Raw genomic sequence first — 17,459 nt, forward strand, 5'->3', positions numbered from 1 at the left:
GTACTCGGTAGAGCACATACCTCCGCCCTGTAATGCCTGATCCACGAGAACTTATCTGGCCCACTCGATACATTTTTGAAATATCATGCTGTGTATCGTTTTTGGCCCAATCTCTCAATGGTGAAGAATCATCACTTTAAGAATCAAATAATTCTCACATCCAGATCCGGATTCAGATCTTCACCAAAATCGAATCAATTATTCCTTCCCACACACTGAACCTGTCCACAAAATTTCATCTGGATCTGTTAACAACTTTTTGAGATTTCCTTTACACAGACAAACGGACAAAGAAACAGAAAGGGGTGAAAATGTAACCTCCTTCACCTTCGGTGGCGGAGGTAATTATGGTCAATGTGGAATTTTGCAATTAATTCAGAAAATAAGAAATGAGGATTCAAAAAATATCTGACCACCTAAAATCCTTGAAATGTGATGATTCCAATTTTGGTGAAAATTCCATCTCAAAAGGGGATTCAAAAAGAAGAAATCACCCGATCAATCGTTCCTCATTTCAAAGACTACACAAGGCCAGGTGTATTGAAAATCCATCACGCATTGCACTCTGATTACTCGTGTTAAGCCCTGCATCCGATTCATATTGTTAATCTGATTAACTTCTGAGAATTACTCAAATTTTTATTTTGATTACTCTTAGGAGTGGAAGCAAGAAGTGTCATGAAGATATGAATGTAGCATACGGCGTTGGAGAAGACTGGGGTAATGTGGTTCAGACGGCAGAGAAAGGCACTGAACATCAGTTTCGAGGGGAACAAGATCTGACATGGGAGCAGATTTGAGTATCAAGGTCAAACGGTGATTGAGGATAGTATTCCGGAGGCACAGGTGGGAGAATGTGACCGGAGGAAAGTGGAGGGACTCGTGGCAGACAGGAAAATATCAAGGGAATTGAAAGGGAAAGTTGTGGCGTCTTGCATAACACTTAAACAAATGTGTTACTTTAATACAACAGAGCATAAACAACTGTTAGTTATATTTAATTTTAACCGCTTAATGGGTGCAACTAACCAAACATGGAGTTATTTATGGGGTTTTTAGGCAGAAATACGAGAGGTTACATCTCCCATTATGAGACTCACATTTCACCCCTCTGCCCCCCCCTTACATTTATTTATGGTGATTAATGTAATTGGTAATTACTGTATATAGTCTATTTTAAAGGAATGCTCTCAAAATTACTTTCTTGTTGACATCTACTGATTATCTTGATTCGGTTTGTCAAATAACTCAACTATGGGCCACTTGTATGGTGTATAAATAATTTGGTGCATAAATAATGGTGGCGTTGTTGTTGTCGTTAATCATTTCCAGGAGGCTGTATTTCCTTACATCCATAACCTGCTCTCCCTGCCTGGATACACCCCAGCACAATGCGCTGCTGTTCGCCAGCAAACGCTGTCTCACATGAAGGTATTGGCAGTTTCAGGTTCCTCTATCACCTTTCCTCGAGTCTCACCCCTCTTGCCCTCGTTGCTATTTTTGTCCCATCCAAGCCTCACGAGGTTGCGGAAGAGTTATTGTGAGCATTTACTCCACACACGCACATTCACTCGTTTATGTGAAAGCCTATGTGACCTTTTTTTTTTCCTGTAATGCATATTGTTCACTGTCGAAAATCAAATAACAAAAAAAATTTTCACTGTCAAAAATGATTTTTGATAATCTTTTAAAATGTTCTTGTAACAGCCATCTTTGCACATTGTTTGATCCAATGTTGTCGTGCTGGACAGCTTCCGTTAACGAGGGTCGTCTGCGCTGGCGTCGTCTTCTTTTTATTTTTTTAAAATCCCGTGAACAGTCAAAATGTTTCTAACTGCTACATTTAGTCCAGTGGAATTACACTATAACCTGAAACAAATTGCAATAGTTTTTTTTTATTTCTGGATCTTGTTCAGGGGGTCACTCTGAATGTCCCAATATAAAATAGGCCAAAATAGGACCACCGGAAGTGCCCTAATTTTCATAAATTAAAAATGGCCGCCATTGAGCACTTGGGGGGCTGATATCTCCTAAACGGTGCGTTTTAGACCCCATAAATGTATTATTAGCAGATAGGAAAGTGACCCCAAGGAATCCAAATATGTCGTCAAAATTTTTATATGACGTCATACATGTCAGAAATGACGTCATTGATGACGTCATTGATATAATTTATGTTAAATTTATGTTTTCCTCAATGTTTTTGTAGGAAGTACATGCATGACGTTCTTTGGAAATATCCTAGTCTGAAATATGCTCCATGAGCTATGCCTTGTACATTAACAAATTCAAATTCAAATGTATACCTCCACAGAGTCTGTCCTATTCATGTCCTGACTTATTCACATGATGAGGTTTTACTTAGTCTGAATCAATATTGGTGGCAACATCCCCCTTATTGGTGCATGATGTCCCTTTGCATCCCGTGCATGATGGTGAACATTCTAAGCCATTTTTCCGACAGCTGCAGCATAGGGTGTCATAATCACCCTTGCATTGGCACCGGATTATTTTCAACAGATATTCCGGTGCAGGAAGCAAGTCCATCTTGCTTGGATGCATTTGACCATCTGACAAATGCCACCCCCAATCCGTTGGATTCAGTTCTTCTTTCCCCATTTTCGGCATAAACTAATTAAAGTGCTTCCCGAAGTCCTGAGGCATTCATGAGGGGTCCAATGGATCCAAGATAACTCATCATGGGGTGAAAACCTCCTAACTTGAGGACTACTTTCTTCAGTTCACTAGATTTGTCCTCATGATGAATGATCGTCCGTGCTTTCAACCACAATGGTTGATCAAATGTCAGAATAGGAATGGTACTGTGTTTCCTGTTTTCTTTGACAGCAAACAGCAATGTAGAGTAGACGCAGGACATGTTGGTGGGGTCTAAGTCTATCATCGGAAGGAAGTGTACGGATGATTTACCTGGATGTTCACCCTTGCATATAGCTTGCATCGTTCCTGATCACCTTGGTCTACTGGGACAAAGGGGCAAGGAAATCTTCCAGAGAAGATTTAGGTTGGAGGTAAGATCGTTGACAATTAAATCAGGCAGTTTCTGGAAAAGTAATGACGACTTTTTTCCCAAGAAACCTTTTGTAATAATGGATGGCAATCTTCGCTGCCGGGACCCCATCATCTGGATAGGCTAACAATCGTGGTACTGGCTTCTGACTTGGTACTTCTGGTGTACAAGCTACCACTATTCCCATGCCATGGAATGTATCATGGCCATCTAAGGTGCGGAGGTTGTGGTCTCCATTGTCGGCAATGTAGTGACCAAAGTGACCTGATATTGGGTAGGTCGTATCACTTGACCTGGCTGCAGACTTGGAGAAGCGCAAAACCTCATCATCGGATAAGCATAAGCCATGAGCATAAAGACTGTCTATCAAAAATCTAGAACCATACAAATGGTGCAGTTGGACACCTAGCCCAAATGGGATGGGCGCAAGGACGGTTTGAGGCCGAGTAGCTTGCATGATACAATGGCCTATTGTGGCAACCTTCAGGTCATTTGCACCTGGGAAAAGACCAGACAAAATAAGCTAAAGTGATTCTGGCAAGTATTTCAAGTTAAGATCAATAGACCTAAGTTGAACTGGGTCTGGGTATGTTGATTTGGAAGTGTCCTGCGCTTTAATGTCCGATTTGACGAGTTCACCTGCAGTCTTGATAATTCGTCGCTTCTCATCAGCTTCATTGTCCATTTTAGGAGTGTCATAAAATTCCTGGAGGATCTGCGCTTGAGCTTTCCTGAATGTCACAATGTTCGGTCTGCCATTTATGTTCGTGATCACAACCCGCTCTCCAAAATGTTCAAATAACTTTACACGCATATACATTGGAGAGTATGGGTCTTCACATATCTTTGACATTTCATCAACAAGATCAGTGACTGTGGTTTGTTCATAGTCATTTCCCTGTAGGTCAGTGATGACCTGCAGGAATGCCTCTTGTCGTTGAATGTTTGTCCGCCTCCCAAGCTTAGTCGGTGGAATAATGCTGCTGGTGTCACTTCTGTAACGGAGTGGTATTTGCTTCCCTGTTCTGAAGTTTACACTACAAACTATGTGGTAAATGGCATCTGCCGCGTGAAGGTCAATGCAAGATGCCAAACGTCCCCGAACTTTCTCTGCCCAAGGATCGTTTGAGGGCCTTTGGTCGCATGCTTTAAAGATAGACCTCTGGAAGTCCCACGTTCGAACAGGGTAAGAATCATCAGAGTTGGCGTCTGCTGACATCCCACAAAGGAAGCAGTGTTCCAAAAAGTTAAATATGGGTTTAATAGAACGGCGACTTGGCGGCTCTGGCTCCTCCCGAAACTTTTGTTTCAACGAAAACTGTATAGATTTCTTGTTGCAAAAGTCTAGTCTGCATTCAGAGTGGAACTTCTGCCCCACAATCACGTTGATGGCAACTCCTCTTGATTTTGCAGCTTCCCTCACACTATGGGCACCCTTCTCTGTCAAACTAAACATTTGTCAGCCATCATCAAGCTGTTTCTCGCACATGGCACACTTTGTGTGATCCATGGTGTAGATGTCACCCTGTGGATGGAAAATTAGTTTTTAGGATATTGTCAAAGCTATGCTAAATTCCACGAAAATCAGTCAAGTAGTTTACCTAATGCTATGCGCGTACATACAACGTCTAATACCCCACACAAACAATCTGAACCAAACACCATATACACAGTACACTCTACAGCAGTCACTACACAAAGCATGCAAAATGAAATCAGTCATGCACACAGTGTAAAAATAGCAGCATAAATCTGATGTATTGTACAGATACACTCATGATCACCTGAACAAAGAGTCACCTGGCCATTGAGTCCATTTACCTTAGGTGAAATGTGCTGGTGTAGGTTACCCTGATTGGGGGGGAGGGGGTTTGTTGTGTTCCATGTTGTGTTGCATAGTTTATTTGTCAATCCCGATGTATACTATATGATAAGGGAAAAGAAACTCTTTTGAATTTGATTTGAATTTGTTTGACACCTATGACGTCATATATGATGCCTATGACGTAATTTCTGACATATATGACATCATATACAAATTTTGATGACATATTTGGATTCCTTGGGGTCACTTTCCTATCTGCTAATAATACATTTATGGGGTCTAAAACGCACCGTTTAGGAGATATCAGCACCCCAAGTGCTCAATGGCGGCCATTTTGAATTTATGCAAATTAAGGCACTTCCGGTGGTCCTAGTTTGTCCTATTTTATATTGTGACATTCAGAGTGACCCCCTGAACAAGATCCAGCAATAAAAAAAACTATTGCAATTTGTTTCAGGTTCAGCCATTCTGGGGCTAAATCTACTGGACTAATTCAGTGAAATCGATCGACAACTTTACCGTTCCTCAAGGTCAACCAAATGAACCAAATTTGGTGGCGTCATGCACCGGAAGCAGAAGGATAGAAGACATTTCTTACCTTTTGAAAGGATTTATTCATAATGAGTACAAGGAGAAAGGTGGGTGGTACAAACCAAACGAGTCGACAAATGAAAAGATGGATGTGGGACACACAAGCGTTTCTACAAGGATGAATATATAACAATCCTCACTCCGCTCGGTGCCACAGATTACACTCTTACGAAACAATGGGGGTAAGGCCGAGGTCACATTTGCCACGGCGGCCGTGGGGTCTCCAAAATCTACGGCCACGAGCAATTATACGGCGGCCGCAGTATTTCCACGGTCACACAATGTAGCAGTCACATATGTTTTTATTTTTCGGGTAGCCGCACGGCGTGTTTAGAAATTGTGGAGACCGAAAATGTGGGGTTGCCGTACGGTCTTTGATTTGATGTCGCACGGTGACCTTAGGGCGTTCCTGCAGCGGCCAAATAATTTTCAAGGCAGACGCAAGGTGACCGCAGGGCGACCTCAGAGGGACCGCAGAGGGGCCCTAAGGCGAACGTGCGGCCAGACGGACGGTAACGAATGGGCAAATTTTTTTTTTTTTTTTACCAGTTCTTTTGTTTCGGCTTGTCGAATTGCTACAGCGAACGTAGAAATGAAAAAAGTTATAACTCCGCGTTATAATTCCACGGCGACCTTACGGCCTGTAAAAGATAGCCAAACGGCGTAGGGCCACCCTGAGGCCACCGCAGAAACTCTGCGGCCGCCGCACATTTCTGTCAATTCAGAGGGCGTACGGCCGCCGTATCCTCGCCGTAGAGCAAATGTGACTTAGGCCTAAGTAGGCGAGGACTTCCCAATGGGAATGAGTGGTGTACAGTGTGATGGTGCAGTTCAAGAACAGGAAGGATACCGGTGGAGGTGAGGGATTTTGAGGCAGTGTCCATATTTCCAAAGATGAAGAGAACCAACGAGACGAAGACCGAGAGGAACTGAGAACGATGTTGTTTTTCCAAAGGATCCCACTTCAACTCTGTCTGTATTTTACCACGGAGCTTCTCCATGGTGGGTCTTCTGGCCTGCCCTCCATACCCTGAGACCACCTTTGCATGTGATGGGGCCCCATGATGAACTGCTCTCTGCTTGTGGGAGGTGCCATCCTTCGGGCTGTCCAGCCCACCGGATGGCCCCAATAAAAAAAGTCTGTCCCCTCTTTCGGGCCCGACAGTGCATCTCGCCACCCTGGCTTCTGGTGCACCGACCAGACAGATCACAATTGCACCTTTTGAAGCATGAAGCACTTCCATTGTGCCTTGTTGCCTAATGTCCTCACCTGGCCACACCCACTAACAAGAGGTTTTTATTTTATTTTATTAATTTTTAGCCACGTTGCTTCGCGAACGCTGGCTCGAAGAGAGCTCCACTTTGTTCTTCTTCTTCCTCTTCTTCCTCTTCTTCTTGTTCTTGTTCTTGTTCTTCTTCTTGTTCTTCTTCTTCTGGTGAAGACAAAACCTTTCTGGGGGTGAGAATAGGGAGTGAAGCAGGCAGGGAGGCTACATGGAGGTACTTTACACATATTACCGCCTATCCATGAGGAACAAATGGTTCACACATTTGACATAATCGGGCACTTAGTTTGGCAGCCACATTGGATTTACTGGATTTTTTTTTTTTGGAATAAGGTTCACTTGGCTGTGCCCGGATGGTTTTAAGGGTGGAGGAGTAACAGCTGAAATGCGAATCCTATCCAGGTTCTTGCTGATGACTTCATCTTTGCTTTTTTCTTGTTTGGGTTCCTACTGATTACTCCAATGCAGGACTGTACCTATTTGGTCTTCCATTTGATCTGAATTGAATTTATTTTAATCCCATTCTAAATAAAATATAATAATAATAATCGTCATTGGTCAGGGTCAGGGTCAGGGTCAGGTGTTGCATCAAAGCGGGATGTCTTGGTACCCGTTCATCACTGTCAGCAGTTATAAAATGGCACTTCTAATTATGTCTCATATTAATTATGTAACACCAGTAAACCAGTAAACAAACGCCACACAAAACAAGTCCTAGCAAGGGTCTGCAATCTCTGATTTCTCTTTTTCTTAAATGTATTCCCAGAGTAGTGGAGCGACACAGACTTGCGTTGGACTCGTGATGAAACCCATGAAACTGCTCTTGCCTCCTCTCTCGGCCTTGACTCTCTATATTTAATAAACCTCTCATTTTCACATCATAAAGCTTATCCAAAGGGTGAGGTTCTATATACACACAAAGCAAAGCAATGAAACCTGGTTTAAATTTTGCTTTTTGTGCCTGCCATACAGTGGCCTGTAAAAGTGTTCACCCCCTCCCCCTTTTTCCAATGCTTTCACATTTTGATGCCACCTGAGCTTATTTCATGATGCTTTCAAATAAAACTTAATATATGGAGTCTTCACAAAGTAATTTGAAGTGATAAAGCTAAAAAATACAGACAAAATGAGAATAAGTTGGATTAACAGAGAAAATCAGATGATTCTCAGTTCCATAAGTATTGAAACCCTTTGCCTAATGAATCATAAATCACTTCAGGTACAGATTATTGGTTTGAAAGATTATAAAATGAGTGTAATAGGTTTCACCTGTATGTAATCAGTGGTTTAACTTAAAATTAAGCTTCCTCACTTATCGAAGGAGTTTTTAGGTGCAATTCGCTTGGTCAACCAACAAGGCAAACATGAAGACCAAGGAACTTTCCAAATAAGTCAGACATAAAGTGGTGGAGAAACAATCTTCAGGGGAGAGTTATAAGAAGATTTCAAAGTCACTCATTATACCTTTGAGTATGGAGAAATCCATCAGTAAGAAGTGGAAGATGTATCATAACACCCAGACTCTACCCAGATCACGTCGCCCATCCAAATTCAGCAGCCGGGAAAGCGGGAAACTAGTTTGGGATGCCGCAATGACTTTGAAAGATCTGCAAGGCTCTGTGTCTGAGATGGGGGTCAGAGTTGATCAATCAACAATATCCTGTTCCCTTCACAAAGCTGGCTGGCTTCCATGAGCAAGATGGCAAGAAAGATGCCATTACTGAAAAAGAGACATCTAAAAGCTCATATGGAGCTTGTGAAAAAAGCATCTTAATGATACTGTAGGCATGTGGAGAATAGTTTTGTGGTCAGACAAGACAACACTTGAACTTTTTGGTCTAAATTCAAAGTTATTTCTGGCGCAAGCATAACACTGCACATCACCCAGTCAACACCATCCCTACTGTCAAGCATGGTGATGGAAGCATCTTGTTATGGGGCTGATTTTCATCAGCAGGGACTCGTAAGCTTGTCAGGATAGAAGGCACTATGGATGGTGCATAGTACAGGAGAATCCTTGATGAAAACCTGCTTGAATCGGCCATGAATCTGAAACTGGGTAGGAGATTCACATTTCAGCAGGACAATGATCCGAAGCACAAAGACAAAGCCACATTTATGGCGAGACTTGAAGATCGCAGTCCATCGACGATCACCATCAAACGTGACAGAACCTGAGCAATTTTCACATGAAGAATGGGTGAAGATTTCACCATCTCACTGCGCAAAGCTGGTGGAGACGTACCCAAAAATACTTGTTAATATTTTTCAACCGGTGAATTTTTATTTGTACATGTTTTTTGCAGGTATTCCTGACATGTAACCTCCTTCAAGTAATAACAGTGTTTAGTTTGATCTCTTGAGTTATGAGTAAAAAAAAATAAATGTGGCATTATTGGTCGGGGGTGAATAATTTTGCAGGCCACTGTATGGCAGTATTTGCTTCCATTGGCTTTTGAAGAATTATAAGATGGTGTTATTTTCCAGCCTTATGAACATCTTTCCTTTAAAAAAATTTTTTCATCAGAGCTGCAGCTTTGGAGAACAAAAATTGGTAATTTATTTATTTTTCCTCCTTTTTCAGGATCTGGCTGAGATTAATGCCAGGAAAACAGCAGATTTGGTTGTGGATCATTTTGGTGCTGAGATTTTGCAGGTGCTCGACTCGCTCCAGGTGAGTCATTTCCATATTTGTTTCTCAGCAAAGAGGGTTTGCTTGTATATGTATGACTCGTGTGCAGAGAGTTTCCAATAGTAATGTGGGCAAATTGCTTTATATTTCCATAGCTCTGAATAATTACCCCTCATCTTATAAATACTCCCAAGAAAAAGAAAGTACTGCATGAGTTATTGGCCTATTTGGCATCCCATCTGAGCATGTCGCTTGCACGTTGAGATCGTAGCTTCATTCAATTCATATATATATATATATATATATATATATATATATATATATATATATATATATATATATATATATATATATATATATATATATATATATATATATATATATAGTTTGTCCACCAATACTGGAAGTTCTTGTACTGCATGCAGTTCATGTGCAAGCTGATCCGTTAGCCTTGATTCAATGGGTTAAAAAAATTGTTTCACATTGTAAAATCAAATGCAATTTTCAACCACAGCCTTCCTTACTCACACCACTCCCTCTTATGGCTGACTTCTTTGCCACCCTTTTTAGGCTAACTTATCTTCCCCCTTCCCTCCTTTAATGCCATACCCCCTTCTCTGCACATTTCTTATGCCTTTTCTTCCCCCACACCATTGGTAACCTCTTTCTCTCTCACACCTTCCTTCCCCACTCCACCTTCCTTACATCCCTCCCCACTACATGGACACACACACACACACACACACACACACACACACACACACACACACACACACACACAATGATTTCCCACCAACTAATACAACTAGGATGCCTGGAGACAGAACAGAAATGATGTAAAAGAGGATACGACGCAACAACAGACCATCTACTACTAAAGGTCACACTCAGAAAATTGTAAAACGAGAAGAACAAAATTGTCCACAGCATGGATAGACTACATAAAAGCTTTTGATAGTGTCCCACATTCCTGGATGATAAAATGCATGCAAGTGTACAAGATCAACCACAAATAATCAAACTGATTGAGAAAGCAATGGAGCACTGGAATATCACATTGATATAACAGCACTCAGAAGGAAAGATCAAACTACCAGGAGCGACTACATGACGCATGATCTTCCAAGGAGACAGCCTTCCACCCCTCCTGTTTTGCCTGGCCTTGGACCTACTGATCAACCTCGTAAATGGCAAAGGACACAAATACATCCTAACATCCCCTAACATCCAATAAGAGAGTGTCCAAAGAAACTGGGAAGGTGACACCTCTACTGCACATGGATTATATAATACTCTTTGCTGCAAACGATGAAAAATTGACAGAACAACTGAAATTAGTGCCACGGTACTCCAAAGGCATTCAAATGGAATTTGGCCGAGATAAGTGTGCCAAGTACACATTCAGACAAGGTAGACCAGTAAAAACGGACTACATAAAAATCAACAAAAATACAACACAGGAGCTGGACAACAAAGCATCATACAAATACCTCGGAGTAGAAGAGGGCTACCAAATATGTCACAAATACGCAAAATAATTGCCAAAGAATACCGATGTAGAATGAGGCTGATCCTAAAAATGTACCTCTCCCCAAGAAACAAAATCAAAGCCATAAACCACCTTGCAGTACCAGTGTTCGAATACACCTGCGGAATAAAAAACTGGCCATAATCGGAAATCAACAAACAAGATATCAAAATAAGGAAACTCCTCACCATCCACAAAATGTTCCACAAAAATCAGTGCATCCCAAGAATGTATCCGCTGAGACGAGAGGGAAGTAGCGGCCTGATGGAACTCGACCAAGTGCACAAAATGAAAACTGTTGTCACTGACCCTCTAGAAAATCCTCTTTTATCTCTTTGCTGAAGACTCTACTGTCTGCTGTGACATCTCTCATCCTTTAGACAGGCAGGCAGAAGCCTCTGCCCTCTCCTCAGACCTTGACAAAATAAATCACAAACTGGTCAAACACTTGGAATTTGTCTTTCAAGCCTGAGAAATCCCACACTCTCTCTCTCTCTCTCTCTCTCTCTCTCTCTCTCTCTCTCTCTCTCTCTCTCTCTCCCTCTCTCTCTCTCTCTCTCTCTCTCTCTCTCCTCTCCCTCTCCCTCTCCCTCTCCCTCTCCCTCTCCCTCTCCCTCTCCCTCTCCCTCTCCCTCTCCCTCTCCCTCTCCCTCTCCCTCTCCCTCTCCCTCTCCCTCTCCCTCTCCCTCTCCCTCTCCCTCTCCCTCTCCCTCTCCCTCTCTGAAAGGACTGCACTGCAAATCCTCCCATCTATTTTCTCAACAACCCTTTCTAAGACGTTCAGTCACTCTCAGCCATAATCTCTCTTGGGCAAGTCACATTTCAAAATTGGCTTCCAAAGCCAGACACTGACTGAGCATCCTCCATCATGAAAAGTCCTTCCTTGGCATACCTGAGCTCCTATCCACCTACAAGACTCTCATCCACAGCTTGATGGAGTACTGCTCTCTCTTCTGGGCTGGCTCCCCTGCCTCATATCTCGCTCAGCTTGATGCTGTGGAAACAAAGGCTTTCAATATCATTGGAATTTCTCGCGATGAAGCTGAGTCTATGGGTCTATCACTTTGCCATCACCACAGGTCAGTGGTCTCTGTCTTCTTCCAACTCATTTGTGGACTTGCATCCTCTGCCTTCTCCGTGCTTTGTCCCCCCCCTCCCCAGATATCTGCAGGATTCACACGGTCCACCAGTAACCCCCTCCTAATGAAATGGTCTAAATCCAGAACCACTGCTCACCTCCACTCTTTTATTACTATGTTTTTACCCACCTGTAGAACCATCTTCCATGCTCTATTCCATCTCATTTTTCCTCCCAGGTCTTCAAGACAGCTGTTCACCACCATATCAAGTCATCCCCCATCCAAAATCATGATATTTTATACACCATTCTCCTTACCCCTCATCATTACTTGCATCCCTTGTTTGTCCGTCTCCATCAACAGTACTTTTTTCCTCTGCCATGGTGTTGGTGTTTCCCCTTTCTCTTGCTGTTCCCTTTGTTAGGTTGTGTCCTGATTTGTTCTGCGTCAAACGTCTTCCACGAGCCGAGAGCATGCATTAAAAAAATGTATGATTGGCTGAGTATGTGAAAAGTTCATCAGATAACCAAACCCATTTTGTCTGCAACCACAAAGACGGCAAGTCACTTAAGGTATCCTTAACCTACTTTGCAAAACCTTTCCAAAAACAGTTGTTAATTGAAGATGTTACACATAAAACTGAAACAGCAATGGAAAAAGCTGCAACAATTGCAAAAAAACAACAAAATAAAAATATAAGGCAAAATATTAACAGATATGCACCGACAACTGGGAGAATGATAAAAGAGCAGAGAGATACTAAAAAAAAAGAAAAAAATGAAGAGTTGGACAGATTGGGCATAGACAAAGAAGGCTCATTGGAATGGCTAAGAAGAGGTCAGATCAACTTGGATGGAGAACGAATCAATAAATGCCCAAGACCAAGGACACGACATGATTGGCTTTAAGAAAATGCCAGGACTGAGTCAATCGGACAGGTTTAGGTTCTGCAAGGTAGAAACAGAACGGGTCACCTCCTATCGGTATGTAAAAAAAACTCATGTCAGAACAGCTGCACACACAAAGGCACAACAAAGTATGTGGAGTAACAACTGGCACATCCTCAAAAATTTATATCTATATCCCAGTTAATGAAAACTCTTTGAAACATGAAACCAAAACAATCATTGAAAACGAGGATGTAACGCTCACCTAGAACCTGATGATTCCATCAAGTGTGAACATAGAAAATAAAGCACTGCGATCAGATGTAGTACTTAGGTGCAAAAAGGAAAAAAAGGCATCGCTAATTGAGGTGTCAGTACCCAGTGATTCTGGCCGAAACAACACAGAAATCAAGAAAAATGACCAAATACCAAGATCTCAAAAATGAAGTGAAAAGATCCTGGAAGCTGAAGCGTGCCGACATTGTACAAGTGATAACTGGAGCAAATGGGAATGATTACAAAATAACCTCGCAGAGATCTTGAATAACATCCCGAGGAACATTACTACAAACAAACTACAGTTGGAAGCTGTCCGGGACTCAGTGACGATTCTGAAAAGAGTTCTCGGAACAAAATTCTGAAAATAAGACTTCATAACTTGGTCCCTGAATCGTGATCCCTAATTAAAACGGAGGTGCACACTTTGAGACCTGGGAGGACTCCTTTCCATCTACTGAAACCCACCCATGTGTGGAGATAGCAGCCAACAACAACAACAACAACTTGCATGTACATATACGTGTGTGTGTGTGTGTGTGTGTGTGTGTGTGTGTGTGTGTGTGTGTGTGTGTGTGTGTGTGTGTGTGTGTGTGTGTGTGTGTGTGTGTGTGTGTGTGTGTGTGTGTGTCTTCATTCCACCTTCTGAAACCCATGTATGGAGATAACAAACACACACACACACACACACACACACACACACACACACACACACACACACACACACACACACACACACACACACACACACACACACACACCTTCCTTAACCCCCTCCCATATAAAGCTTATGTTGAGCTTCTATATCCTTCTTTTCAACAACTAACTTTGAAAAGCCATCATTGTGAGCGCCTGGAAGGCTTTCAAAATTATCCAGCAAACTTGTAGCACAGTATTCTGAAGGAGGCCTTGAACTGCTAGTTTTCAACCCCAAGAATGATCGGTTGTATATGTTTAGTGGGTATTAGATTAGTCGGTAACATGTTTGAGCAATTTGTTTTTGCTTTTTGTTTTTGATCAGTTATCTTGCTATGTTGATTGTTGCAGCCTGGAAGGTTGCTGTTTATTAAAGTTATATATATAGCCATGAGGTATATATATACAGTATATATATATATATATATATATATATATATATATATATATATATATATATATATATACTGTATATATTTTTTTCATTTCAACAGCTTGCCTGCAAAATAGACTAACTTATGTTACCTCATGGCTCATTTATCCCTAGAGTTCACCACAACTGCTACTTCACTTCCTGGAAAGCCTGCTGGAGCCCTTGTAAGCCCTCTTCCGTTTTGTTGTATCATCAACCTTGATTGTTACAATTTGTGACTGAGAACAAATGCACAGAATAAACCAAGCTCATTGCTAATTTTTAGCCTTGTACAAATCTCCAGATGAAAGACTGCATGACAAGTATGGTGAAACTTCATATTCTTACATTGAATAATGCAAGAGGTTTTGAATGTATTTCAAGCAAAACACACAGCCTTGACAGTTCACAAAAACTAGGTCTCAATGAGGTTGATTTTGTTATAATGCAGAGTAGGTGAAGGCTGTCATGCTTGCAGGGGCTCAGGGCAGGGTGTACGTAACATCGGCGAAGGGCCAGTGGTGGCAAAGACTTACCTGGAGTTGCTCAGTGGCGAGAAACCAACTGCTGTCCTCCCATTTCTGAAGTCTTGTGATATGTACTACCTTGAGGAGGCCATCCAGGTAAAGGCAGCAAAGTAAAATGTTTCACGAGAAAGATGTTTTTGCGAATTTCGATGTGGGATCCAAAGAGGTGATGTTCAAGTTATTTAGCCCTCAAAAGAACAGGGAGTATACAATGGTGGTTAAAATGTGACAAACTATTTATACTCATAACTAAGCCTTTATGTATTACAAAAACAATACTTCCATTACTTTTCAAGGTGCCCTCGAGCTTTGGACACAGACTTGATCCATCACAGTGGAAGCTTTAATAGGCCTTCAGTGTATAATTATTTAGGATGCGCACATTGCCGGCATAATTGCCGGCCTCATTCACCAAAAAGTTCTTCCCTCCGAGGCACTCTTCACACATTTTCCCATGGCACATCATTGTCACCGCAATGTGCATCTAATCGTTTATAAATTACAACATATTTTATGTTTTCATTGAGCAAAAATATAATTAGTTTTTGTTCCACACTCTTTGTTACCTCACTTGCTGTTATCCTCATTTCCAGCACTCACATAAGAACAGGAAACGTGTAGTTATCGGTATTTTGTACAAATGCGTCAATGAAGAAAGATTCCCTAAAAAAAATTTTTGTCCACAAATGACTGCTTTTAGGAAAGGAGCTGAAGTCCTGTGATGTGTACTGTATGTTTTGTGGGTATTAGATATGACGTCAGGTCAGTCTTTTGGGATTGCCACTGGTAACATGTAACCCAGTGCCACCTGCCGCATGGTCGGGTTGTCGGCGACTAACCCAACAGCCCTAACTGGCTTTACTCGTTGAGAGGGTGATTGTGACACCTTGCCAGGATGGAAAACACCACCTGCCACAGTGTGGGTGAGCTTCTTTCGGGAACCAACGGCCATCCACTGCGGAGATGGCGTCTCCTAAAACACCCAATGGGGATGGAGAAATTTATTTTTCCACTTGGCCTAGTTATCCCCCCCCCCCCCCACTCCTGCACAGTGGTCCTGTGAAGAGGTTTCTTTGTTTCAGTACTAGGTTAAGGTTTTGCCAGTTTTTCCTCTTCTTCTTTTTCTTTCTTAGCCCCTTACCTCGGGTGGCTTTATGCCTTGTTTAGGGTGATGTCCATGAAAAATACAATGAGCAAATTAATAAAAATTCAACCACCTTTGTCTTGTATGTGCAAACGTCTGCAAGGGGGAGCAAGTGGAGGATTTCTAAATTGTATTAAATTTACCTGTATAATTTTATTCATCGATTCCACATAAAGTTTGTTTCATTACTGAGTACCAAAACTTTTTGCATCAATGTTCTTTCGTGTTAGTATGTTTATTTTCAGAAAATTAATTTTCTTCTGGGTGGGCTGTGCTCAGTCAGGAATTCCATATCAACTTGCGTAACTTTGCAAAAATTCCCCAGGTTCCAATCTCACGTGTGGATGAAAGAAATTCCTAAAAATGCTACAACAAATAATTTCACTCCCAAACTCAGTGGTTTTCGGGTTCTGGCCCCTTATAAACAATGTACCAGGCCCATGTTATTTTGCACGATGGTTTGTGCAAAGTTCTTGCATTCGCATGCTTTTTTAAATGACATTTTGTGAGGCCCATATGTTGTCACTTGTTAAAGTTTTTTTCCGCTTGAACTCTGGATAGCTTTGACGCAAACTTTCAGAATCGATTATAAAAAGCAGTTCAGCTTTCGCCATCTCAAAACACATTTTGTCTTAAGTTCTTTCATTTTTGGAGATCGCAAAGTGCCCGCAAGTAGTCAGAGGAATTTTTTTGTAATTTTAATATAGATTTCTATGCCTAGGTATAGCCCCAATACTACGATTACCGTTATTTATTTAATTATGATCTCGATTATCCCCACCTCCTTGTGGGTTCAGCTAGGGAAGGTATTTTCCTTAAGTCTTTCGCAAACTGGTTGGTCAGGCCTGACTTTCCAGCAAGTATTAATCAATCGATTAATTTATAAATAACACGGCCTGAGTTAAAATATGGCTTTGCAAGAAAAAAAGAAAATGCTAAAATACCTCATTGTAGTGGAGAGTTGACTACATAGGCAGAGTTGACCTGTGCATTGCATAGAAACTCACATTTAAGAAACCTACATCTGAATATCATTTCAACTTTTTGAGAGAATTGCTTTTAAAGTCGATGATTTTTAAAATTTTAATTATAGGTATATTTTGAACAAATACATTCTTTATCTGTACTGACTGCTATTAACATTAAACTCTCAGTGTTGAAGCAATACGTTCGTTGCCTTCGCTCAATGGCCAAAGAAAATAAAATCAAATTCTGATACACAGAACATCCATAAAATTATGTATATCAGAATATACATAACTTTGTGCAAGTTACGTATGTATATCACGTTATGTACATCAGAATTTTATTCAAACCACAAAGGGTTAGGGTTAGGAGAAACTAGAAAAGTATCTGGTTAGAAACAATAAGAAAAGCTTCTTTTTCTTTTTCTTTTTATTCGATGAGATCACAGACCTCTCATTTTTCGGCGGTTGATTGCAAGATGCTTAAAAGGTAGTTTTCTTTTCAACCTCATCCTCTAGTTTTTCATGAGTACAATGTTTCTCTTGTACCTGGGTGGAGCAAAAAGGATGGAGCAAAAGGACC

General features: G+C 41.4%; 1 protein-coding gene across 2 annotated transcripts in view; it reads left to right on the plus strand.

Moving 5' to 3' along the window:
• VPS8 (VPS8 subunit of CORVET complex) overlaps positions 1 to 17,459 on the plus strand; it is a 166,390-nt gene that overhangs the window by 96,121 nt on the left and 52,810 nt on the right. For both annotated transcript variants that reach the window (XM_085883776.1, XM_085883777.1), the window contains exons 32-35: positions 1,333 to 1,431; positions 9,315 to 9,404; positions 14,376 to 14,425; positions 14,719 to 14,863. In XM_085883776.1, coding sequence (XP_085739902.1) covers positions 1,333 to 1,431; positions 9,315 to 9,404; positions 14,376 to 14,425; positions 14,719 to 14,863 — 384 coding nt within the window. The remainder of the gene's footprint in view (positions 1 to 1,332; positions 1,432 to 9,314; positions 9,405 to 14,375; positions 14,426 to 14,718; positions 14,864 to 17,459) is intronic.

Source organism: Eptatretus burgeri, chromosome 6 (genome assembly GCF_056783735.1).
Source record: "Eptatretus burgeri isolate ZD-2024b chromosome 6, Ebu_testis_v1, whole genome shotgun sequence".
NCBI lineage: Eukaryota > Metazoa > Chordata > Myxini > Myxiniformes > Myxinidae > Eptatretus > Eptatretus burgeri.